This window comes from Esox lucius, chromosome 19 (genome assembly GCF_011004845.1).
Source record: "Esox lucius isolate fEsoLuc1 chromosome 19, fEsoLuc1.pri, whole genome shotgun sequence".
In the NCBI taxonomy this organism is placed as follows: domain Eukaryota; kingdom Metazoa; phylum Chordata; class Actinopteri; order Esociformes; family Esocidae; genus Esox; species Esox lucius.
The window spans coordinates 4,791,587-4,817,461 of NC_047587.1; the positions used below are offsets into that span (position 1 = coordinate 4,791,587).

The 25,875-nt window shown below is 42.1% G+C and overlaps 2 protein-coding genes across 3 annotated transcripts in view; one reads left to right on the plus strand and one right to left on the minus strand.

Annotated features, from left to right (window-relative positions):
* Positions 1–1,065: 1,065 nt before the first annotated feature.
* Positions 1,066–13,989, minus strand: cry1b (cryptochrome circadian regulator 1b). Its single transcript, XM_010883373.3, has 9 exons — positions 13,012–13,989; positions 7,192–7,300; positions 5,707–5,849; positions 5,332–5,605; positions 3,984–4,436; positions 3,700–3,851; positions 3,289–3,491; positions 2,758–2,877; positions 1,066–2,178 (listed from the first exon to the last, which is right to left on the minus strand). Exons 1-9 carry the CDS (start codon positions 13,167–13,169, stop codon positions 2,093–2,095), a joined length of 1,698 nt encoding a protein of 565 aa, XP_010881675.1. The 5' UTR covers positions 13,170–13,989; the 3' UTR covers positions 1,066–2,092.
* Positions 13,990–18,471: 4,482 nt separating this feature from the next.
* btbd11b (BTB (POZ) domain containing 11b) overlaps positions 18,472–25,875 on the plus strand; it is an 81,051-nt gene continuing 73,647 nt past the window's right edge. For both annotated transcript variants that reach the window (XM_010883370.3, XM_010883371.3), the window contains exon 1: positions 18,472–19,581. In XM_010883370.3, the coding sequence (XP_010881672.1) occupies positions 18,711–19,581 (871 nt within the window). In that variant the 5' untranslated portion in view covers positions 18,472–18,710. The remainder of the gene's footprint in view (positions 19,582–25,875) is intronic.

Sequence of the window (25,875 nt, forward strand, 5' to 3'; positions counted from 1 at the left end):
CATGACAACATCTGGTTCCGCTCTCGATGCAAAATTATCTGAGGGGCTGTTAAGGTTTTAAATTGAGGTTGAGATCACTGGTGCTACACACGGGATTTGTTTTAGATTTTTTTTGCATTGTAATGTCAGAGAATTTCAACAATAATCTTATTTTCTGTGTTATGATGCAATTGTGTTCCAATGCTAGGCGTAGCTGTATAGTATTTTATTTTGTAGATTACATCTGTGACAGTTTGCCTTACTGTCCCGCACAATCTGGGACATGTGGGCATAGACAATGCATAACTGATTAACAGTGAGTATTTTCGGGAATGCTTGGTAAGCTCTGCAACGGAGTGCTTACAAAACATTAATTATATATAGGCCTGTATATACATAAATATAAGTATGTGTGTAAGCAAAAATTGTATGTAGCTGAAACTCATTACTTTATTCACGTTAAAAGTGACCAACTTGTCATAATATAATACTTGTAAAAATTGTTTATCTAAAAATACAGGTGAACAGCGCCTCTTATCGGCTACGGGCTAGAATATGCCAATGTTTGGATTTGATACTAATACATTGATTTCTCCCTGGTCTTCCTGGCCAGTGTGGAAATAAATGGAATTGCCTAAAAAAAAAATTATACAAAAATTGTTTGCTCACTTTCACTTGGTAGACTAATATAGGGAATCATTTTAAAATCTAAATCACTTTGAAAAATAAAATCAGATTTTATATCGTCAACATTACCATCTCCACGTTTTACAGATATTCATACCATAGACAAATAATGAAGAAACAAGGCAAATTCTTGCCAAGTTAGGTTAGGGATATGTTTTGAATGTGTTAGGTAAGGGTTAGGAATTGGATGAGGTTTAAGGTTAGTTAGTCAAAATATTGAGTGTTTTAACTGACTTCTAAAAACTTTCCAAAAAGTGTTACCAAAAATGCAAAAAAGTGGAAGATTTGTTTTCAACAAAGCAAAATCCTTTCGTAACTCACTATTTTTAAAGCCGATATTTGCATGACCTTGCTATAACAAAAACTGTTGGCTATAATAAATATTACTTTAAGACAGTGTTAATAGTTTCATATTTTAATTAGATCCATAAAGAAGTCAAAACATCAGAATATACAAAAATAACTTCACCAGAAAGAATATAACAAAACATACAATATCAAATTCTTACTGTACAAATTCTGAGTTGAAATTGCTCACCTATAGACAGACAGGATTCAATTTCCTAACTTTACAGAGGGCAATAGAGAAAAAAATTATAAAATATATAATGCACCTCTAAATAGTCTTTGAATGCTGCTCAGAACACTGTATTTCTACATTTCCTACAGCACTTGAAGGCCACGTTATACCCCATAATAACTATAGGACTTTCAATTCCAGGTTATACAGGGTTAATGATATCAGACTGAGGCAGATGCCATTCTCTATGGCTGGGACTGTACATCATCCTGCCCACAACATGCCCCCCAGGCTCAAACCACAAAACCCTCAGTGTTTTCAGCTTGTGCCTTGAAATCCTTAGCACATTTTCAGTATCAGGTGATAACATTCATATCTTTACATTTTATACAAGAAGATTTGGAGTTGTGAAGTAGATATTGGGAGTAATCTTGTGAAAGGGGTGGATGGGCTTGTGATTTGAGTTACGGGTTTGAAATTCGCCACGGAGGCTTAAAGTCATAATCTGCAACCAGCTCTCGTCATGGGACCTGATGTTGGTGTAGCCAGCTAACGTGACAGACCACTGTCAGAGGTCAGTATCAGACGCTTGAAGCCGACCCTCGTCTAATCACTTCCTGCTCACACCGATGAGGTAGATTTGTACAGTTCGTCATGCCTCGATCACACCAACAGCGTGATTGCATTTCGGTGCACCATAATTACACCCATTTCCAAATCATTTGCCTGGCCTTTGCAGTGCTGCTGTTGCAGCTGGACGTTGCAGTGTGTTGTTCTGCGTGGCGAACCCAGGGAATGGTAATGAATGTGTGCAATTGAGTGATGCTGCTAGTGTGATCAATGTTTCAGGGAAGCAGATGCAGAGCGACTAACATCCAGGAAATCCCCTCCTCTCTTCTTCAGGGACTAATTGCTGGTCTGCCTCCGGGCCTTGCTGCTGACGCCAGGTATGAGGTCCTCATTGCGGCGCTTCACAGCAAACTGCCCTCTGCCTGATTCAAAAACAATTACATTTCAAAATACTTTCTCCCACTGAGCCACTTACAGACAGTTTCTTCTCAAGGGCAGGACCAAACTGGCATGTCGATTCAATCTGAACACATTATTATTTACATTATTTCCAACGTTCTCTAAATAGGAGTTGCATGCTGACTGTCAGCTGAGATGACATAACCTTATCCAAATGCTGATAATATCCAACCAGGAAGTCAGTCAGGTCAACATGAGGTCACACTCACTCCACTGACAACCTCAGCTTACAGGCCTTGACCCCGCTAAGTCAATGTTCAGTTTAAAGGATAAAGAATGTTACAAATTATAATTTGTTCAATCTGATTGCTGCTGACGTTCATTTTAAAATGTAAATACTTTGAGACACACACACTTTTTTTTTTTAACAATTCCAATGTGCAACTTATGATCGTAATATGATCTTAAGTAAAATTATGTGAAAGGTCCTATGAGATCAATCTGTCCTACCCCTGTTGTAAATGAGATTGGCAGAAACATTAAGGTTAACAATAATCTTTCAAAAAGGGAAAGTTTCTCTGTGGCAGTAGGTGGCTCTTAACCTGCTTGAACGGCTCCATCGTTGTGGATTTCCTCAGGCGAGGGTCCTGGCACTGGAACTGGAATCCCCCCAGCACTGTTTCCACCATTATTAGAATTAGCAGGCACTGTCGCAAGTAGCCCTGTGAAAGGTAGAAGTACACAATCAACCTACACCACTGCACAAAAGTGTCATTAATATGACGTTACTATGACATTACTATGTGTCATTACTATGACAACTAACGTAGTGATGTCAGTACATGCTGCTGACTGAACAACACACATGACTGGGTCAGCTGTTTGGTCGCTCAGTAATCCGGATTTGAAAAACATTACTGATTTAAGCATTAAGGCCCGCAGTGTAAACAAATCCCTAGTCTACCAAACTCACACCCATAAAGAGAAACTTTGATACTGAAAACAAACCAATAAAACGAGAACAGCCACTGTATAAATTCACAGTCCATCTCAGCATAGGAAACTGATCCAGGATCCTTGATGAGCATTCCTACTAAACTAATCTTTGTGAATAACAGTTTGTTTGTGCTCACCCAGGCCTCGGTAGCAGGACAGCTGCTGGTAGATCTGCTTCATTCTCTCAATGTTGAGGCAGCTGGCCTCGGCGTGGTTCACCATGGGCTTGGGGTAGTGAACGCCAATCTCGCACTTGGCGGCCTTCTGCACACCCTCGGGTGCGTTCCACGGGTCGTAGATGTACTTGGCTGGGAGGCCCTTCAGTATGGGCAAGTACCGCCTAGAAGATCCAAACACCGAAACAGTTAGTTGCATTTCTAGTAGTTACAACATCCAGAATCACAAAGTAGCATTACGCACGTCTTCAATGTCTAGTCACTGGAACGTAAATAACACTGGGGTCAAATAGTTCAGGGAAGACCCCTTTTGCAGTGAAGCACACTGGGTAAACGTGACACTGCAGTGGACAACGGCGTGCGAAGACGTACCGTATGTAGTCTCCGTTGGGGTCCGTTCGCCGGCCGAAGCCCACGGGACAGTAGCAGTGGAAGAACTGCTGGAAGAAGGAGCTGCAGGACAGCCACATCCAGCTGCCGGCGTTCACACTCCAGTCGGCATCCAGGAGCAGCTCCTCAAACACCTGACAGGAGGTTAGATATAACCTGAATATTAGTATGACCTGGTCCTAGACCAGAGGAGAGGATTGGATCCGATGAAACACACTGAATTAATTGCTGGGTGGGGGGTGGGGGGTGGGGAGCGTGGTACCGACCTTCATGCCCTCCTCCCAGCTGATCCACAGGTCCCCCCGGGTCAGGAAGCAGGCCACGGCGTGCCGGGCCAGGTGGTGGATCCAGCCCTCCTGCCTCAGCTGGGTCATGATGGCGTCGATCCAGGGGAACCCGGTCCTCCCCTCGGCCCACTTGGCCAGCGCCTCCGGGTTTCGGTCCCAGGGAATCTGCACGCACACGGGGTTGCCCTCCATTTTGTCAAAGCGGGGGTTGTTGGTGGCCGTGGTGTAGAAGAACTCACGCCACAGCAGCTGTCCATAGAGCGAGAGCGGCGGCGAGCCGTTTCTCTTCACCTTCCTGTAGAGGTCGGTGAGTTTGAAGTAGAAGAGGCGACAGGAGAGGCAGCCGAAGCGGAGGTACGGGCTGAGACCCGTGGGGCTGGCCAGCAGGGAGTTGGCGTTCATCCGGGGCCTCTCGAAGTTGGCCACCCACGCCTGGACCAGAGGAGAGGACCATGAAGGGAAATGTGTCATTTACCTCAGAGCAATGTGACACTAAAAAATGTGTTCAGGAATGACCCAGTACTGCTCTGTAAAAACAAATGTGTTCAGGAATGACCCAGTACTGCTCTGTAAAAACAAATGTGTTCAGGAATGACCCAGAACTGCTCTATAAAAACAAATGTGTTCAGGAATGACCCAGTACTGCTCTGTAATAGTTTTTCCTACAACAAAGTTTCATACACGTCATTGTCTCTTATATACTTCAGTGCGCTGGGACTCATCAAACAATATCTGTCCCTTCTATGAAGTCAATGTCTGTATGTAAGGTCGTCCGGCAGAAAGTTCCTGAGTGTCTTACCTCAAAAATAGGTTGGAAGAGCAAAAGTTATGTAACTCACTCTATAGACTGGCAAGTGATAGAGAGACTATTGGCTAGTGAGTGATAGAGAGACTATTGGCTAGTGAGTGATAGAGAGACTATTGGCTAGTGATAGAGAGACTATTGGCTAGTGATAGAGAGACTATTGGCTAGTGATAGAGAGACTATTGGCTAGTGATAGAGAGACTATTGGCTAGTGATAGAGAGACTATTGGCTAGTGATAGAGAGACTATTGGCTAGTGATAGAGAGACTATTGGCTAGTGATAGAGAGACTATTGGCTAGTGATAGAGAGACTATTGGCTAGTGATAGAGAGACTATTGGCTAGTGATAGAGATACAGCGGATCTGTTCAAACTGTTCAAATGCTAACCCTTCCACTCATGGAATTGAATGCTTGATAATTTTTTTTATTATTCATTGTTTTTCTAACATGTATGTTTTTGATTTCTAAATGTTTAGGTCGAAGTCAGTTTTCCCAGTAAAAATAAAGAAGGGACTCCTCACCTTTCTCTCCAGATGCCTCTCCAGACGAGTGAGGGCCTCAGTTTCTCCTCCCGGCCATACTGCTGTAACCAAGCCTTCTGTCTCAAACCCAAGCTCCTCCAGGGAGGGCACGCCAAACTTGTCGTCGTGGTCGTCGCTGAGGGGCGTGGCGCATTTCCTCATGACCTCAGCGGTGATGGTCTCAGCGGGCATCTCCACAAGATCCATGTGACTGATAAGGGTCTGGAAACGCTTGTAGGTGAGAGGGGACTGGCCTCCGTTCAACTCAATTATCCTACACAAACGGACAGACAGAGGGAATGCAGCACATCACAACCCTAGCATGATGGGATCAGCCACGACTATGTCACTGAAGCGCGTGTGTGGATCTCTCACTTGTCCAAGTCGTAAAGGGTGTGAGAGACTTTGACGGTGACCTCGACCCCAGCCTCGCTGGCCAGCTTCCGGATCGCAGCGTCCCTCTCCTTCCCGAAAGGCTCGGAGTCGTACTCATAAGACAGCCGACTGATCTGCCATTCCTGGGAAGCAAGAGTGTGAGGGACACGGTTAGCTTTAACTTGGAACGACTAAAGTGGGTGGATGTGTAGTAAGGTCAGACCATAACAGAAGTAAGAAATCATTCACATTCACTGAACAGTCACTGGAAGGATTCAAGATCTAGTCTCAAGGTCAGAAAAATGAAAGCGTGTCGTCTTTGGGAACAACAGTGAAACCTACATTGCTCTAGATAACGGTGTCGGCTAAATAACCTGTATTCATGTTCAGTGACTAAACAGGCGACTGGGGGGTGATGGTCCAGAAGAAGACTTTTAGAACAATGTAGTGTCATTTCCCTTCTGTGGCTCATCTGGTTATCGAGGAATGTTCCGGTGAGAGAGTCTACAGCTGCTTCTAATCCATACAAAATAAAGGATGGATTTACTCCCTTCGTTCTGCTAAGTATACCTACATTTTAAGTTTTGAGAATGCTTTGGGGAAAGATCTGTATTTCGGGGTATATATATCTGTTATCATTAAACCATATCTTAGCTAATGATTGATCGAAAACACAGACCACACACACATCAGACAGGGACAACATCCTGGGAATGAATTGCCTGATAGTGCTTGGTTTGTTTTATTTAAATGGGTTAACCTGTTTTGTATTTAATCACACAGTGCATGTGATTTCTAGGATGGAAATCCACAGGACCTCAAATATAGACGGTGTCAAGTTATTTTTGCTTTTCTATTTCCCACATTTCTTTTCTCCATTTGTCAGCACCACTACACAGGTTTGGGCGTGTCAGCTCCTGCCTTTTACCAGGCCGGTTTGTAAGCCAATAAAAGCTGCACTAACATGGGTGGGTTGTGAATGCTACACTAACATGGGTGGGTTGTGAATGCTACACTAACATGGGTGGGTTGTGAATGCTACACTAACATGGGTGGGGTATTGTCACTGTTGAATTAGAGCCTGACACTTGTTAGACTTGATTTGACAAGGTGGTGTAAAGACTATGTGAAGACGCAGTCATCAAGGCAAAGGGTGGCTGCTTTGAACATATTATTATACAATGTGGAAAACAGCCAAAATAAAGAAATATGAGTAGGTGTATCCAAACTTCTGACTGGTACTATACATTAAAACATATAATTTAAGTGTTGATATACAATTGTAACCATAATCATGCCAGGGCTTTAATCCAAAATGACAGAGTGAAAGTATGATACAGTAACTGAGACGAGTTGAATCATGTGAGACTGTATCTATTGGACATGCTGTGCTTTCATGAGACACAGGTGTACAGTACACAGTCACTGTGCCGTACAGTAACTGCAATGGGTTTACCTCAGATACAAGTTGTGTTTTAACTGTACCTTGAATAGCCTGGGGAAAACATCTGTAGGCTGGCCCCGGATGACAAACAGACGAGAATTGAGTTTCCGGAGGCTGGCATCCAGGTCCTCCAGACACTGTAGCAAAAACCTGGAATTAAACACAACATGATTCCATTAGACAATCTTACAGTGTCTCACAAAAGAGAAAGGCTACAGGTGTGACAAACTGGATTTTACATGTCATGTGAAGAATGCAACAGCACAGTCTGGTACATAAGCGTTTAGCTTTGCTACTCCAGTCATCGTGGAACAGGATGCAGAAGGAGCTGGAGTTCAAACACAGATTGGAGGGCTCCTGATCAACAATGGTATGTTTTTAAAATCTTCAGTTGTCTCCTATGCTCCCTCTTCTCTCTCAATGTTGTGTTTTACTAGGTAAATTCAACAGTCTCAGTGTCCTTGGGTAGACAAAAGTAAGCTATGGTATTTGTTTTAGTGAGGATCCCAAGATCACATGACGTTTGGGTTTCCATTAGGCGTGAGTGAAGATATAACCCATACATCCATCATATGAGCAATGGTTCAATGATGCAGCATTTAGAATAGTAGCTATATTTCAAAGGGCTTCCCGTCACACCAACAAGGCTTTTGGAATTAATGTGAAGCAGAGAATAAATTGAAAAAAGATACTTCTCTCAAAGCAGCCAACATTATTCAGGTAGATTTTATAGAGACAATATTTCCTCCTGAATAGCTTGGCTAAATGGTCCATGTACAGACCAATTGCCTTTACATATTTCCCTCATAAATAATGACAAAAATCTAGCAGTACTGAAAGAAAAACAAATTCACTATCAGATTATTTAACATTAGTTCCCAAAGTGAATGTATAGGAGCAATTACACATTAACAGTGAAGCTCAGATTATTATACCAATTATAAATTAAACAAATCACACCTTTTTCTAAATTTAAGAAAATATACAATAGGCTATTGTAAAAAATCTCAAACTACGCCTTTATTAACAGAGTTGTAATATAACTTTGCCATCATGGGTTCTGGTTTGTTTGACACCCATTTTAAAAGGCAAAGTCCACAACTGCTAGCCTAAAACTGTTCAAATTAGAAAACATCCAATGGATAAGCTACCTCAATGGAACCATCGAATTAGTTAACATGGAACCTGCATCATTTCTACCTTGCAGTACATGACAGAGCCAGCAGGGGGCACACTCAGCCCACATCAAAGTCCACAGTTCAAAAGAATGACAGAGCGCGCCATCAATTGGAAATCACAGTTAGTGAAACTGTTAAAATGTGAAAATTGAAATTAAGAGCCCTGGTGACGTAAACTTGACATAGAAGTTCTCATTGTCATATAGCCAATAAATAACCACAAAATGTGTTTTTTTTTTTCCTCTCTTTCTGTCAGTACTGTAAAAGAAATAAATGATATTTTTGTGGACTGAAGTGTATTTTCATTAAGGACCTTTTATATTTGTGAACATTCTATTGAATAGTTAAGATACTAAGGTTTAGATCATCAAAATACTCAGAATTAATAATATATGAAATATTCCTACAAAACATTTATTAGAAAGTTTTAACATTCAAGAAAATGTACCCTGGTAATGTAACCTTTACGTTACCAGTAATCCGTTGAAAACAAAATGACGTAAAAACAGTCAATGAATTCAAACTGGCTGGATTTAAACTCACACCAAAAATCTAAGTGAACAATTGAAATCACAGGCTGTTCCAACCTGCGTGAATTTCATCACGGCAACACAATGTGACTCAGTAGTGTGTATGGCCCCCACATGCCTATATGCACTCCTGACAACGTCTGGGCATGCTCCTGATGAGACGGCAGATGGTGGTCCTGGGGGATCTTCTCCCAGACCTGGATCATGGCATCGGTGAGTTTCTGGACAGTCTGTGGTGCTACTTGGCGGTGTCAGATGCACCGATACATCCCAGAGGTTCTCAATTGGATTCAGGTCTGAGGAACATGAGGGCCAGTCAATGGCATTAATTTCTTCGTCATCCAGGAACTGTCTACACACTCTGGCCACATGAGGCCGGGCATTGTCCTGCACCAGGAGGAACACAGGGCCCACTGCACCAGCATAAGGTCTGACGATGGGTCTGAGGATTTCATCCCAATACCTAACAGAAGTCAGGGTACCGTTGGCTAGCACATGGAGGTCTGTGCGCTCCTCCAAGGATATGCCTCCCCAGACCAACACTGAACTGCCGCCAAACCGGTCATGCTGGACGATGTTGCAGGCATCTCTCCAGAAGGTGTCTCCAGATTCCTTCACGTCTGTCACATGTGCTCAGTGTAAACCTGCTCTCATCTGTGAAGAGAATGTGCTGCCAACGGTGGACCTGCCAATTCTGGTGTGGTCAGGCGAAAGCCAATCGAGATGCACGGTGCTGGGCTGTGAGCACAGGTCCCACTAGAGGATGTTGGGCCTTTATGCCACCCTCATGGAGTCAGTTTCAGACAGTTTGGTCTGAAACTTGCACACCAGTAGCCCGCTGAAGCTTATTTTGTAGGGCTCTGGCAGTGCTCCTCCTGTTCCTCCTAACAGGGCCATTGAAGGGCAATGGCCCATCTCCTGGTATCTCCTCCATACTCTAGACTGTACAGGCAGCAAACCTTGCGACAGCACGTATGAATGTGCCATCCTGGAGGAACTGGACTACCTGTGCAACCTGAATGGGCTGCAGGTACTGGCTCATGATACCAGTAGTAACAAGGACACTAACAAAACACAAAACTAGAGATGAATCAGTCAGGAAGGATAAGGAGAAATTGTCTGTGGCCACCACCTGCAAAACCATTCCCTTTTTGGGGGTTGTCTTGCCGTTGCCTCTCCAGTGCACCCGTTATCATTTGCACCAAAACCGTGTAATTGTAACTGACTTGGTTTTATATTGTAATGATTACTTGTTCCCTTAATTATTTTGAGCAGTGTAGATGCAGCATTTTATTCTGTGTTCCTCAACTGACATTGAAATGAATTAATAGTACACAGGACTCTGACCAGCTGTTCTCTACTTTGAACTCTTACACAACAGTTTTTTTTTTTAGGAGTTAGCACAAGCAGATCTGAAGGTAGCAGGGTGGAAAATGTGGAAACTGAAAGTGCAGTCGTATGTATTATGCAACTTACCGCAACCGCTAGCCTTGCAAGCTGTTTCTGTCATGCACATGCTTAAACCACGGGTGATTCAAGGTGACTACAAAGTGAACGCAGTGGAATACTAGAAAGAATGCACGTGATAACAGATACAGGGTCTTTGAATGTCTGCCGTTCTTACATTCAGTCTAGGCCTAATTTTTCACCGCCTCTGGACCGATGCTCAATGACACCCCGTCACACAGCACCCTTCAGGTGGTGCCTCTTGGCCTGGCCACACTAAATCATATCTGACTTCCAGTTGTGCCCCCCTCCTGTAGCAGATCACACACGGGGAACCTAACATTGACTTGGCTCAGGCCTATGTATAGTTTTTGGCAGACTGGCGCTGGTTTAAGAGATAAGGAGTTCCATCTACTAGCAGAGACAGCACCACTCCATTCTGGCTACTACCGTAGAGACCAGCCAGGACAGTGAGCAGCTCAATGACAGGGCAGACGGAGCAGCCACGCAGATGCTGGTTATCTGCTGGAAGGGGGGGGGGGGTTGAGCAAGCGGGAAATGTAGGTCATAGATGCAAGAAGCGCAAGACCGCCCTAATGACACAGAGTCCTTCCATCATCATGCATTTCAATCTCACAGGCATTATACAAAACATGAATCAATGAAAGACATTACAACAGTCACATTGTTTTGGTAGTATAAATGACAAGGCCTCAGGTACTGGGAAGGCCTTCAGGTCATTCTGTATTCTCCAAACTGGAACTGAACTTTATTATTTAAATAAACATGAAAAGCCCCCTTCCAGTCTATTTCACTTCCTGTAGAGTAGATCACAAGTAGTCACCCCTCAAGAACTGCAGCAATTTGCACATAGTTACAACCTGGAGCTAAAATGGATTTAATTGAGACTGAACAATATGGAGCATTACATAATGTCATGGCTGGGGGAGTGTACATATTTTCTATTACCTACAAATGTTAAACATGAGAAAATAGACGTGGTTTCTAATTTTAAGCGCTCTGGCGCCGTTGAGGTCTCAGCGCTCACGGGTCGTCTGTACGCTTTCATTCATTCCCATGAATTCTGTCTGCAGTATAAAGGCGCGCAAACGCGAGTCGTCTGACTTGGGCTTTAGCGGGCCATCGTTAATGTGGAACCCTGGAGGACGCTCCTCCCCCAGAGATCATCAAGGCATGGCGATGAGGACGCTCCTCCCCCTGAGATCATCAAGGCATGGCGATGAGGACGCTTTTCACCTGGCAAACATGTTAGGATTGAGGGCTAGATGGCTGGAGAGAAATACTAAAAGCGGAATCAGTCTGCAAGAGACCTTGGACTACAAAAAGTTCACCTTTCAGCAAGAAATTACCGCAAATCCACAGACTTAACTACACTGCAGCAGTTAAAAGATAAGGTGACCAAAGTTGATTCAACAAAGTATTGACTTTTTGTATGACATAGTGACGCTTTGTTTTACATTAAAAAACATTTTTTAAACACCTTCAGTTTCGTTTGTGTTGTTAATCAAAGACACAGAATTCCAATTAAATCTGTTTTCATTCTAGATTGTAACACAAAACATGAGAAAGAAAATGTGTGAGGTGAACACTTGGAATTCACTGCACACTGAAAATACATTCAAAAGAACAGAAGCAATGAGCGATGGCACTGAACAGCTAATGCACTGAAGTCACAGCTCCAGCACAGTTGGTGGCAGACATTCCTATATTGTTTCTCTGTGGGACAGCCATAACACCACAGAAGAAGCTAGCTGTTGACAACAGCTTTGGCTGGGAGCGTGTGTGTCCTTTGGTCCCGGCTGAAAAGCACTGTTTACATGCAGAACAGCTTTAATTTGAGGGAAGTGGCTGCTCAATGAGTGGTGTTTGACAGGCAGGCTCAAGGAACACAAAAACAGTAAGTCACTGCGCATGAGAAATTATTTTAAGAGTCAAGAAAATAACATTTCCCAAACATATATACATATACCCTTGACTTAAATCACCGGGCTAACCATGTCACACCCTGATGTCACAATTTAGGTAAATCACTGGGCCAGTTTTTTTTTCTACAGTATGTTCAATGAACCACTGAGTCACCAGGAGGCAGATGCTTTCAATAGTGATGAACATGCTGGAATGTCTTCTGAAACCGCCAATTGTGTAACGTGCAGGTTTGGGGAGTAGACCATCAGCTATAGAATAGATTTAGACCAGAGAGCATACGGAGCTCAACAGGCCATTATATTTTTCCCCCCAAGACAACAACCGCCATCCCAATTAGTTCACGTGACACAAGTCACTTTACAGACACAGGTCGGGCCTCACTGCCAGGTGAATATTTTGTCTCAGTTTTCCTACATAAACACACAACTGGAAGAAAACTGGTACAGTACTATATAAATACACACGAATGTAATTCATAAGCAACGGGGATTCTACCTCATGGGGCTGTGATGATGACCTACTGACCGAACGTGCGTGAATGGCACCATTGACATGACGCTCAAGATTTCTCTATACAGTAATTTTAAAAAGCACGCTGAAGATCCATCAGAGTTTAGAATTTAACTCAAGTTCACAAACGTAGCAATTAAATAATATTTCTGAATACAAAAGCTATGCTCTATGTGCCCTACATCCGCGACTGCTCTTTACACGTGTTGGCTGTGTGCAATACAAACCGCCGAGTTAAAAACGTCCTTACCTCCACCTGCTGATGCCCACGTTGGAGGACCCCGCGAACCAGGGGTCAAGAATGTAGACACAGCGAAGGGTGTCCGCTCCCCTAATAGACTCCTTCAGAGATGGGTTGTCGTGTAGACGTAGGCCTTTCCTGAACCAGTGAATCGTGTTGACGACCATTTTACCTGCGGTCTCTGGTTTAAAGCCCACCGAACTAGTCTTCGTGAAACCGCTTCGGTGACGTCAAAACGAAACGCTTAAAAGATAAAACAATAGCCTCTCTCTTTGCCGGTATACGTTTTGCTACCGAAGTTATCTAACCTTGGTCCATGAATTTTGCCATTGTGTTGATCTGTCTGTGTCGCATTGGTTAGCTGAATGCTGATAGTCTATCGACACGTCTTCACTCTTAGCAAATATATATCAAGGATATTCAACGCAAGATTTATTTTACAATTACATGTTTTTCAAAACGAAAGTAAAATAAAAAGTATAGTAGGCCTGCTAGCAAGCTAGTTAGCCTAGCAGCTCAACAAATGGAAGCTCTAGTAGTTGTGTCGTATGTAGCTATTTTTATGCAAAAGGACTCAGTTACAGCGCGTGAATGAAAGAAAACGCAAGAAGTAGAACGTTTCTATGATATATTATATTTTTAAATAGCGGTATTCCAATATCATTCGAATATGTTGCTATAGAATTAACGATATTGTTATATTAATCGGACAACATTATCTGCCATGCGAAATTATTTACCAATAACTCCACCCAATGATGTACGCGGATAGAAGAGGACCAATCGTATTCGTTAACGTCAAGCCTTATGCAAGGTGCGCTTGCTCACGTTTCTGTAGCATGCTAACCTTTATCTTGTTTTTCCCACGATGGTATCACACGGTAAATGTCCACACAACATAATTATCTAGAAAGTTGTTAAAAATAAATAAAAAAATTCACCCTACACAGAATAAGGAGCTTAATAAGTGGCATGTTGTTGACAAAAGTATGTTTGCGTCACGTCATTGTTGAAAAGAACCAGGATGAGCACGTGTACCAAGGCAAGGCAAAAACATTATGTAAACGTATTGGTGGCACAGAGCTAGATAGAGGACACATTCCTATTAATGTTATTTTATGGAGTCTGTTAAAGCACGGGGAGGTTAGTGAATACCAAACATCTGCCTTAGTGAGATTGTATTTATTAGGTAATTGTAAAAAAAATATATATAAAATATCTGCATTCCATCTTAACACCTCCATATTTACTGTAATGTGGACGAACAGTGAAGACCTCCACTCATTTTTCAAAATCATCAAGACCACTATTGCTACATTGGCTTACATCAATAGCTATGCCCAACATATATTTTGGCTGAAACTATCGATCTCTATGTGCATTCTATAGGACAGAGGTTTAAAACATCTGGAACTTGGAGCAAAGCAAGTAGATACGACTGGAGAAATCGCTTTGGATGTTGCTCCAGTTTCCGACATAGTCCCAATGTTTTCCATTTCAAGGAATTTTTGAGTTATTTATGAGTTCCCAGTCATCTTGAAAATACTGAAATTCTGAGGTTGAAGACTTCAGTCTTCCCAGTAATCTCACACAAGCTACACCGGCTCAGACCAATTCCAGAAAATAATATTTAAATATCTTCAGAAGTAATTTGTCAATTTAATCTCACTTAGACACAAGTGGAGAAAAATAGGGATGTAACACACATGAAACATGAAACCACACGGTTGTCATTTTATACTTTGAATTCTTTTTTTCTTACTTTCTATCCTGAAGACCTTAATTTGTTTTGTGTTTTTCATGTAATGAAGGCAAAGATAAATCTCCTCAGCGTGCTGATGACTAAACTAATTTAGTGACACTATTTGGCATAACAGGTGTTGTATGTCTGGGTCCCCACAACCCCTGTGCTTGTTATGCTTCTGTTCCCACTTGTAATAAAAGCGCTATAGACAGAGGTAAGAGATTTCTGATTTCCACATTGTTTTGAACATGGCATATTGGGCAAATGCTTTCGTGGAAATCTTATAGGTTACTCTTTGCACTTTCATTATGTCATTTACAGGAACCAATCATATAAGATTTCTATTAAACTTACTTTGCATGATTTTAATAGGAACATGCCTTCAGTAAGAATCTTCTAGGATGGTTCAAATCATGATAGACAATGATAAAGGATTTTTGTCTAGGAATTAGCCCTTGCATTTTAATTCAGAACAAATGTTTTCCTGGTGCCCCCCCCCCCCCCCCCCCCCCCAACCAGCATACAGGTGCATCTCAAAAAATTTGAATATCATGGAAATGTTCTTTTTTCCCCCGTAATTCAAATAAAAAACGGACACCTTCATATATTCTAGATTCATTGCACAACGTGAAACATTTCAATCCTTTTTTGTCAGGTTGACGTTGTGCCACCAGCGTCGACCTGAGTAGAGCTCTAATCAACTATTTAACTCCCTGAGCCTTCAGAACAAACAACCACAATCATGGGGAAGACTGCTGACTTGACAGTTGTCCAGAAGACACTCATTGACACCCTCCAAGAGGAGGGTAAGACACAGAAGGACATTGCTGAAAGGCCAGGCTGTTCGCAGAGTGCTGTATCAAAGCATATTCATGGAATATTGACTGGAAGGGAGAAGGTGCACAAGCAACCTGGGCGAAGGAGAAAAATTACTTGGACCGTTGCTCAGTGGTCCAAAGTCCTCTCAGATTGAAGTACACTTTTCATTTCATTTGGCAATCAAGGTCTCAGAGTTTGGAGGAAGTGTGGAGTCCAGTGTAAAGTTTTCACTGTCAGTGATGATTTGGGGTGCCATGTCATCTGCTGGTGTTAGTCCACTGTGTTTTATCAAGTCCAGAGTCAATGCCGCCATCTACCAGGAGATTTTAGAGCACTTCATGCTAAATACATTTTTATGCTAATATTTTGAAATACTGGATTTTTGATTTCCATGAACTGTAAGCCGTAATCTTCAAGATTGAAACAAAAAAAGCTTAAAATGTTTAACTTTGTGTAATGAGTCTAGCATATATGATTGTGTCCCTTTTGATTTGAATTATGGGGGGAAAAATTACTTGGAGATGCATCTGTGTTTGTTTCCACCAGGGCCTTATAATGGCGAGTGAAGGATTTATTTGAGAAAAAATTTAAGCCCACGAGTAAAAACAAACCAGCCCATTGAGCATTTGCCTGCCATGACAGATGGACAGACCCCTGAGTCACCATATTTTCTCTCAGCTTTAACTAATTCATGAAATTGTATTGCTTCGGGTCTTAAAATTAAATTAAATTTTCTTTGAACATAAGGGCAAAATAAAATAATTTAGGAGTTGACATGTTGGTGAGATACAGTAAAATTGTGGGCATAATTATTTGGACAAGGTTGGTAGCATAGCAACCATAATCTTAACATAAACACAAATTTGAAAGTTGGCTTCATGTAAGGCTTTCCACCTCCACCCACCAAGATTAGGACTGACTCAGCTCCTTATTGGCTCAGCTACATCATCAATGTTCTGAGGCTCCATCATCTCCTACAATCAGAGGTGGGAGACTAACATCACATTGATCACCAGAAAGGCAAAACAGTGTCAAAGTATTTTTATTTGTCAGATGCACCGAATAACATAGCGTCATTCTGAACAGTGAAATTGTCAAATGTGAAATAATAGCAAAAATATACATAACATTAAGACATTTTTATAAGTGTACAAGTGCCTATAAATGGATACATTTAAATGGGCTAATTTCCATCCTGGTGTGTTTTATACAGCATGTCAACTTTGATTATGTATTCTGTCACTATATTTTGTCTACAACTTTGAACACATTTGCACCAAGCAAAATCTGCAAATAAAGCTGATTCGATTAGCATCTAAATAATAACTGAAAAGCTGAACATGATGGAATCCAGAGCCAATAACATGACAGTGTTTCAACACTATATCAACCACATAACAAGGTGACTGTGTAAAGTTTTAACACTATGTCAACCACATAACAAGGTGACTGTGTAAAGGTTTAACACTATGTCAACCACATAACAAGGTAACTGTGTATTGGTTTAACACTATGTCAACCACATAACAAGGTAACTGTGTAAAGGTTTAACACTATGTCCACCACATAACAAGGTGACTGTGTAAAGGTTTAACACTATGTCAACCACATAACAAGGTGACTGTGTAAAGGTTTAACACTATGTCAACCACATAACAAGGTAACTGTGTAAAGGTTTAACACTATGTCAACCACATAACAAGGTGACTGTGTAAAGGTTTAACACTATGTCCACCACATAACAAGATGACAGTGTAAAGGCTGAACTCTTTATTAACTGGATACAGGACTTGGTAGCTCACCCGGGGAAATCAAGTCAGTGTGAACAGGTGGACCTGGGACAGGGACAGCCAGGAATTTGTCTGGGCATGATGCACAGACACTGTTCTAGGGCTTGTGTCCTCTCAGAGGGGAAGCATAAAGAAACAGATTGATAGTGGGTGTGTGCCTAAGATCACGGTAAACCTTGCATGTACAAGCAAATTCAGCATAAATGCTGGGGATGGAAACCAGGGGTCGGGGGTTGAAACAAACTCTGGAAAGTGCCAACCGGCAATCACTGCCAAAGCACAGCCCCTTGTGTTGCTTGTCTGTGGTGGGGCTCCAGCTTTGGCATGGAGATTGAGGTATGCATTGTTGTGCATTGTTGTCACCTCTAGGGTTCACTGTTGCTCCAGGGATATATACTAAGTAGCAAACAGTCCAAGAGACCCACAATACTCTTGTTGAATCCCACAGATGTCAACAGTGCACCAGATCAGGATAATCTACAGTTCTTTGAAACACAGAGCTATGACATGGAGCTTTACATTAGTTCAGGGCCTTCCCTGGTGTAACTCTCTCTTTTCAAGCCGTGGTCAATATTTTTTTCCCCAGCATAGACAATGCTGCAGTGAAACGTATGACCTTGAAAAGGAATTCAGATGTCTTCCTTTCAGTGAGCTCTAGCCATCTCCTTGTTTGGGACTACAGAGAGAGATACATTATGCATGCTATCCATTATTAATGTGCCTGAGTCGTGTTACCTTCTTTGCTGTATGTAAAATATATAAAGGAGAGTAAACGTTGTTACCAATAGTATAAAACATTCGTTGCACTGTTGTGGATGACGAAATAATGCAAATTATTTACAATCAGACCATTGTGGTTGATTTTTCAGGACATGCAAATTACAGGACAGTTTATTTTTCAGTTTACATTTTAGTTATCCATAAAAAAAAGCTAATATTGGCATTTCTTACAATCCTAATATTGAGTTGACGGAACCGTGTAGACGAATTTAAATAACAAGAGGCGGTCCTAATTGAAAAACTCTATGCTTGAGTGACCCCGTATTGGCAGTTTGAAGCACTATTTTCTGCATAGCCCCGCCTCCATCTATCAAGCTCTTGCTGCGTAAAACACAGACCACTGTTGCTGCATTATGTAGTACGATGCAACGACCTCGAAGTTATAGTTTGGACTGAGGAACAGGCTAACAAGTGTGTGTGTTTACATTAAAGACAACAAGAAAAGACAAACGGTTTACTGTCTGGTACACATCGAACTCAGGCTGTACTTGCGTAAATTTAATTGCGTTAGGCGGCGTTGTTGGACGTTTTGTGCCATTAATTCCGAAGCCCTCTTTACAGTATGATGTGCAGTTATGGCAAGGAGTAGTAATAAGTCAGTTGCGAGGACCCTGGAGGATTTAACGCTTGATTCGGGTTATGGTGGAGCTGCGGACTCCTTCAGGTCTTCCAGTGCTTCCTTGTGCTGTTCAGAGGCACATATACCACCGTATGCGCATGGGGGGAATTTCTGGCATTTAACCGATTCCATGCACAGTCGCCACAACAGCCTGGACACGGTCAACACCGTCCTGGTCGAAGACGCCGAGAACCTGGAGTGCTCCGGACAGTGCGCTAAACTACCCGAGTTAGAGGACGTGCCATGGAGCCTCGGGGAAATAGAGAGCGCATTAAACAGGGACGAAGAGTTGAGGCTTGGGATCGTGTCACAGGAGATCCTGGCTAGACTCTCCGTCCTTATCAGCCGTGCGCTGGTGAGGGTCGCCAAGGAAGCGCAGCGCCTGAGTTTGCGCTATGCCAAATGCACCAAATATGAGATTCAAAGTGCCATAAAGATTGTAATGTCTTGGACCATCTCGGTGAACTGCATCACCGCGGCACTCAGTGCCTTGTCCATGTACAATATGAGCACTGAAGACAAGTTCAGCCGTGGAAAGTCGCTCCGGTGCGGACTAATTTTCAACGTAGGGAAGTTCTTCAGGTGGCTGGTGGACAGCCGAGTTGCGGTGAGAATCCACGAGCACGCAGCTATCTACCTGACTGCGTGCATAGAGAGTCTCTTCCGAGAGGTGTACGCACGGGCACTACGCAGCGCTCTGGTGCAGAAAAATAACGGGATCCCAAAGTTTACTGTCGAGTCCCTGGAACAAGCCATTAACAACGACTCGGAGTTATGGGGGTTTCTGCAGCAGTGTCAGCACCTCATTTGCGGGAAGAATGCAACTGGTAAGTTGTGTACCATGGAGGATTATGTGACTCACCCAGGCTCCAATTCTGAAGGATTCTTCATAGTTAAGTTAAAACACTGAAGTAATATTACTGTGGCATGCTTGAAAATTGACGATGCGCCTAGCAGGGATCATCTGTAGACCCCCCCCCCCTCGCCACACACACACACACACACACACACACACACACACACACACACACACACACACACACACTCTATTATCTGTCAGTTGTATCGAGTACATTCCTCAAATTCATGATATGCTGTACAATCATATATGTCATACATGTAAGAGACATTTTCTATTGCTCTGCGTTACAAACATGCGTTCTGAGAGGCACTAGTCCCTAACCAAAAACAATCTCTACATTTGCATTTACAATTTAGGATGCTGGCTTCAGACCACAGCAATGCATTTAATAGGTTTTAACCTAATAACATAATCTAATACTTACCTATTGTAATAACTGCCTGTATCAGGATACCTTTAATGTATGCATTTAAAGTGCTGCGTGGCTCTGTACCACCAACAGGTTTATGTAATACAGCGCCCCAGGGTACATTAGTGTTATCATGCGTTATTCTGAGTGATGTGAATGGGACTGAGTTGAAGACACAGAGGAGAGGACCCTACTGATGCTGTTCTAAACAGGGCCAAGGGGAAGGAGAAAGAGGACATGTCAGATGGTTCAGTGTGGGCCTATAGGATGCAGCAAAAGGGTCAAAGGTGAAACCAAACAGTCCTTCCTAGCAGGGTTGATCAAGTCTATTCTATAACAAAATCGTTAAATCGATGTGTTGATTGTGATGCAGTGTAAACAGTGTCTGTGTTTGTTACCACATGTACATTTAACATCAAGGAAAGCCTCTCTATATAGGAGCCTTAACATCCTAATATGATGTGCCCAAACCTGGACTAATACGTTCCAATTGGCCATGATAATCACGCTCTGATGGAAGATTGGAAAGTTCCCAGGTATCCATGTTTTCATAAAAATAAACACTATTTTGTTTAGTTTTGAAAGTCACTAAAACACCTGAAAATGGAAGAAACCAAAGAAGGAAAGATGCACAACCTGTGGTAAAGACTAGAGTACTAATTGAGTGAGTTCACCTTGGAAGCTGGTTCAACATGTTAGTGATATATAAAAGTCTATATACATATATATAGATTATCTATCTATCAAATATATGTATATATATATATTTGCACATATACTTGCTTAATATGTTCTTTGCCTGAACTTTTTACTAAACTGTAGAGTGTTATTACTTTCCCAGTATGCTTCTTTCAAATCAATAACGATTTATCAAATCTATGAATGGTGGTTTACCTTTTCACCCAACCCCAACTACAGTAACCATTGCCCTTTGTACTGTGCCGGCGATTCTCTCTCTGCCAAGTGAGTAATTGAGGTGATTTTTCAGTATTATGGCAACATTGGCCCCTCTCTCAGGCACTGCATATCTTTATGGCATCTATAACTGCAACCAGAGCTATTTTCCTATACCTTCATAAACAGAACTCCAGATCCATTGAAGTGATTGCTTTCCCTCGTTTCTTTTGCACTTATAACACCACATCCCTCTCACCTTCACTCACCCCCCCCCCCCCCCCCCCCCCCCAATCCTCTTGTGTGACGGCAATGGGCTTTTTGGTCAGAGATGATGGCATCAGTCATAGTTAGAATTGGTGACGAATATCGTCCAAGTGTAATTGTTACACTGCCTGCCTGTGTGATATGACCACAGAGAGCTCTTGGTCTTAGGCTTGTGTGTAGAGGCCCTTATAAGGTCACATTGTCAGTAAATAAATGAGTGGAACCATACTTCAGTATTTCTCAATACATTTACCCATCATCCTCCTTGTGGTGGGAGGTTATGACAACCTGATTCTTCAGATTCGTACATCCAGTGGGGTATCTCCTACATATACAGTGCATGTGTTGTTAGTTCAGTTGTAACAGTAACAGTAACCATCTCCTCTCAAAAGCAGGGAAATAGACCTTCTAATTACTCCCAAACTGGTTGGTTGGTCATCGTACATTAATCTATTTACTCGCTCATTCTTTTCTGCTCTGGCAATAGAAAAAGTAGATAATGCGTTATTTTAGGTCCAAAAAGTGTGTAGATGCTCTACAGATTATTTACTGACTATCAGTAACATTTTGACTAACTATCTACTAATGCTAACTTTAACCCTGACCATAAACCTTATTTTAAACCTAAACCTAATCTTAGCAAGCAGTTGCTTTTCACAGTGTTTAGATTTTTTTTTTTTTTATTGTGTTACTATCTATAGAACATCAACACTGTTTTTGCTTACTTTCAGGAGTTTTCAAACTGAGTGTTTCTAAAAGCTTGTTGTGACAACTGGTGATGTTAAAAGGACTTTATAAAATTCATTTGATTTATTGATCTACATGTGGAAATTGGGACTCTAAAAATAAGTGTCTAACCAAAATGTGTAAATAATACAAATGGTGAGTGTTAGGGAATGTAGTCAATAAGGAGCTCACAATTAGTAAATTTGCTATTGTGTAATACATGTTTACACATTCAAACTGTAACATCACTGGACACCACAGAACTAAAGCATTGACTGAAATGTCAACTCACCTTGGATGAAATAAACAAGGATGGTAAAATTCTCGACACAGAAGCAGCTTAACCTTGCCAAGCCAGACTAACAGCCAGACTGGAACAAAGGTGCCAAAATATAGCCAGACATCTGTATATGTCCTTGCTGTATAGTGTAATTTCATGATTTCAGTATATTTATTTCCCTTGTATAGCTAAACCCAATATAGAGAATGGAAAAGATGGGAAAGATGCCGAGCTACTGCAAGACTCTATAGGCAGGCTGGAGAGAGCGAGGGAGCAGAGAATATGAGTCAATAGGCAGACTGAAGAGAGCAAGGGAGCAGAGAACATGAGTCTATAGGCAGGCTGGAGAGAGCGAGGGAGCAGAGAACATGAGTCTATAGGCAGGCTGGAGAGAGCGAGGGAGCAGAGAACATGAGTCTATAGGCAGACTGAAGAGAGCCAGGGAGCGGAGAACATGAGTCTATAGGCAGACTGAAGAGAGCGAGGGAGCAGAGAACATGAGTCAATAGGCAGACTGAAGAGAGCAAGGGAGCAGGGAACATGAGTCTATAGGCAGAATGAAGAGAGCGAGGGAGCAGAGAACAAGCAGCAGGTGCGGATCAACACACAGATCAGAAAAATGATAAGGAATATAACAAATGTCACTAACTGGGCCGTTTTGCTGCAACCTGTCATACAATGAGGTAGTGGAAATGGATAGCTGGTTCCTAGGATCTACAAATGCCAAACCTAAAAGCAGCACCTCAGTGGATACTGTTATCACAGACAATGAACCCCCATGACACACAACGCTATTGCTGGAACAGCAGTTCATTTCCTAATAGCCCCACGGGTTGACATGTCATTCATGACAGAAACAACGTACACCAGCTTAGCTTGAAAGCCACAGCAAAAGCCAGTAAAGAATTTCCAACCCAACAGTGCCCCCAGCCCAGCCCCGAGCCCAGCCCAGCCCTCGGGGAAATAATCTGAGGGCAGTTTATACAGAAAACAGGAGGTGTAGTCACAAAGTCAACAGTTTGCATTACTGTCAGGAGAGCAGTCAGATGTTACCATGGGGTGATGCTTTTGAGGAAATGTGTTCACAGAGAAATAGGAAACATTCAAAGCCAGTGAAAATAATAAACCAGAATCTGTGTAATGCTGTGAAATGAGAACGTACCGTAGAGGGAAAAGTTCCTGCTGCCAACATTCAATGATATAATGCATTGAAGGGTAGTTTACACGAATCTGTGACACTCCATTTGTAAATGTTATGTTAGACCGGCAGTGATGAGTGCATTTACAGTTAAATAGAGTTGTGGAAAGGGATGGTGTATGGGAAATGACACCACCATCCCTGGATTCTTATATTTTGAAAACACTTCTCATGTTTTAGCTGAAGCAATGTAATATTTCCTGATTTAATGTAACATATAATTCTGATTTTCACAAGTTTACATATACAGTGGATATAAAAAGTCTACACACCCCTGTTAAAATGCCAGGTTTTTGTGATGTAAAAGAATGAGACAAAGATAAATCATATCAGAACTTTTTTCACCTTTAATATGACATATAACATGAACAATTCAATTGAAAAACAAACTCAAAATAATCTGGTTGCATAAGTGTGCACACCCTTAAACTAATACTTTGTTGAATACTTTTGATTTTATTACAGCACTCAGTCTTTTTGGGTAGGAGTCTATTAGCATGGTACATCTTGACGTGGCAATATTTGCCCACTCTTCTTTGCAAAGCTCCAAATCTGTCAGATTTCAAGGACATCTCCTGTGCACAGCCCTCTTCAGATCACCCCACAGATGTTCAATTGGATTCAGGTCTGGGCTCTGGCTGGGCTATTCCAAAATGTTAATTTTCTTCAGGTGAAGCCATGCTTTTGTGGATTTGGATGTGTGCTTTGGGTCATTGTCGTGCTGAAAGGTGAACTTCCTCTTCATCTTCATCTTTCTAACGGACGCCTGAAGGTTTTGTGCCAAAATTGCCTGGTATTTGGAACTGTTCATAATTCCCTCCACCCTAAGGCCCTAAGGCCCCGGTTCCATCTGAAGAAAAACAGCCCCAAAGCATGATGCAGCCACCACCATGCTTCACTGTGGGTATGGTGTTCTTTGGGTGGTGTGCAGTGTTGTTTTTGCTCCAAACATACCTTTTGGAATTATGGCCAAAAAGTTCAACCTTGGTTTCTTCAGACCATAACACATTTTCCCACGTGCTTTTGGGTTTGTTTTTGCAACAGCTGAACTTTATTTGTGATTAATCAGAATCATTTTAAATGATGGCAGGTGAAAAAGTTCTGAGAGGATTTATCTTTGTCTCATTCTTTTACATCACAAAAACATGGCATTTTAACAGGGGTGTGTACACTTTTTATATCCACTGTACACTGTAATGTATTTCCAAGAGACAAGGTTGATCAGACAGCACAGATTTCTCCATTTTAGATGAAGTGAGAGACTGGGCAAAATGCCATAGACAGAGAGAGGACCAGGCTAATAAAATTTTTAAGCCTCAGGCCTGATTTTGCTTTACAAGACTGCTGTTAAGTATTACTTCTGCTTCAGAAACAAGATCACATGGGCGTTGTTTTGAACATGGACAACATGCTTTTCAATGAGATGATGCAACTGTAATATGATGAAAGACATAGCAAAGTCTTGAAGATTATCTAAGAGTCACACTTGAGACTCAACTGGAAAGAAATCTGGCTTTGATAGTCCCTGAATTCTAGGCCAGGTCAACAGTGCAGAGGTCACCTTCCCACAGCAGCTTTGGAGCCACCCAGAACATAACAGGTCACAGGAGGTGGCAAGGCATGGTAGATATTTACCTCAGCTCTCCTATTACTTATGTACCCATTTCTCAAGCCAAAGCTGCCAGCAGTAGTGAACCAGCTGCAAGGTGGCACGGTGATGCAAGAACACACTGTTGTATGGGCATCAGAAAGGGTTTTGCCAGTACTTGTGTGCAATGGAAACCTCAATTGATCTCAGTTCACAAACAGCTGGTGACACTGATGAATTACAAACAACAAAGCACCCCTTTGATGTCTGTGGCTGTTGATGTAACTGATGAAGTTTAATCCCAGTGCGTAATCCAACCCTATGTGTTGTCAAACAGTCAGCGCTGAACTATATATACAGGTTTTGGAGCAACATATGCTGCCATCCAGACAACATCTTTTTCAGGGAAGGCCTTGCTTATTTCAGCAGGACAATGCCAAACCACATTCTGCACGTATTACAACAGCATGGCTCCGTAGGGAAATAGTCTGGGTGCTAAACTGGCCTGCCTGCAGTCCAGACCTGTCACCCATTGAAAACATTTGGCGCATTATGAAACAACAAATACGACAAAGCAGACCCTGAACTGTTGGGGAAACATTTCACTTTGAAAACTACATCAATTGGTTTCCTCATTTCCCAGAGTGTTGTTCAAAGAAGAGGTGATGCAACACAGTGATAAACACGCCCCTGTCCCAACTTTTTTGAAATATGTTGCTGGCATCAAATTAAAAACTATAACATTTCTTAGTTTCAACATTCAATATGTCGTCTTTGTACTATTTTCAAATAAATATGGGGGGAAATGATTTGCACAGCATTGCATTCTGTTGCAATGATGTGCAACAGGGTTGTACATCCCAGAGAAGACCCCAGGGGCTGTCCGTGTCCTGTCTA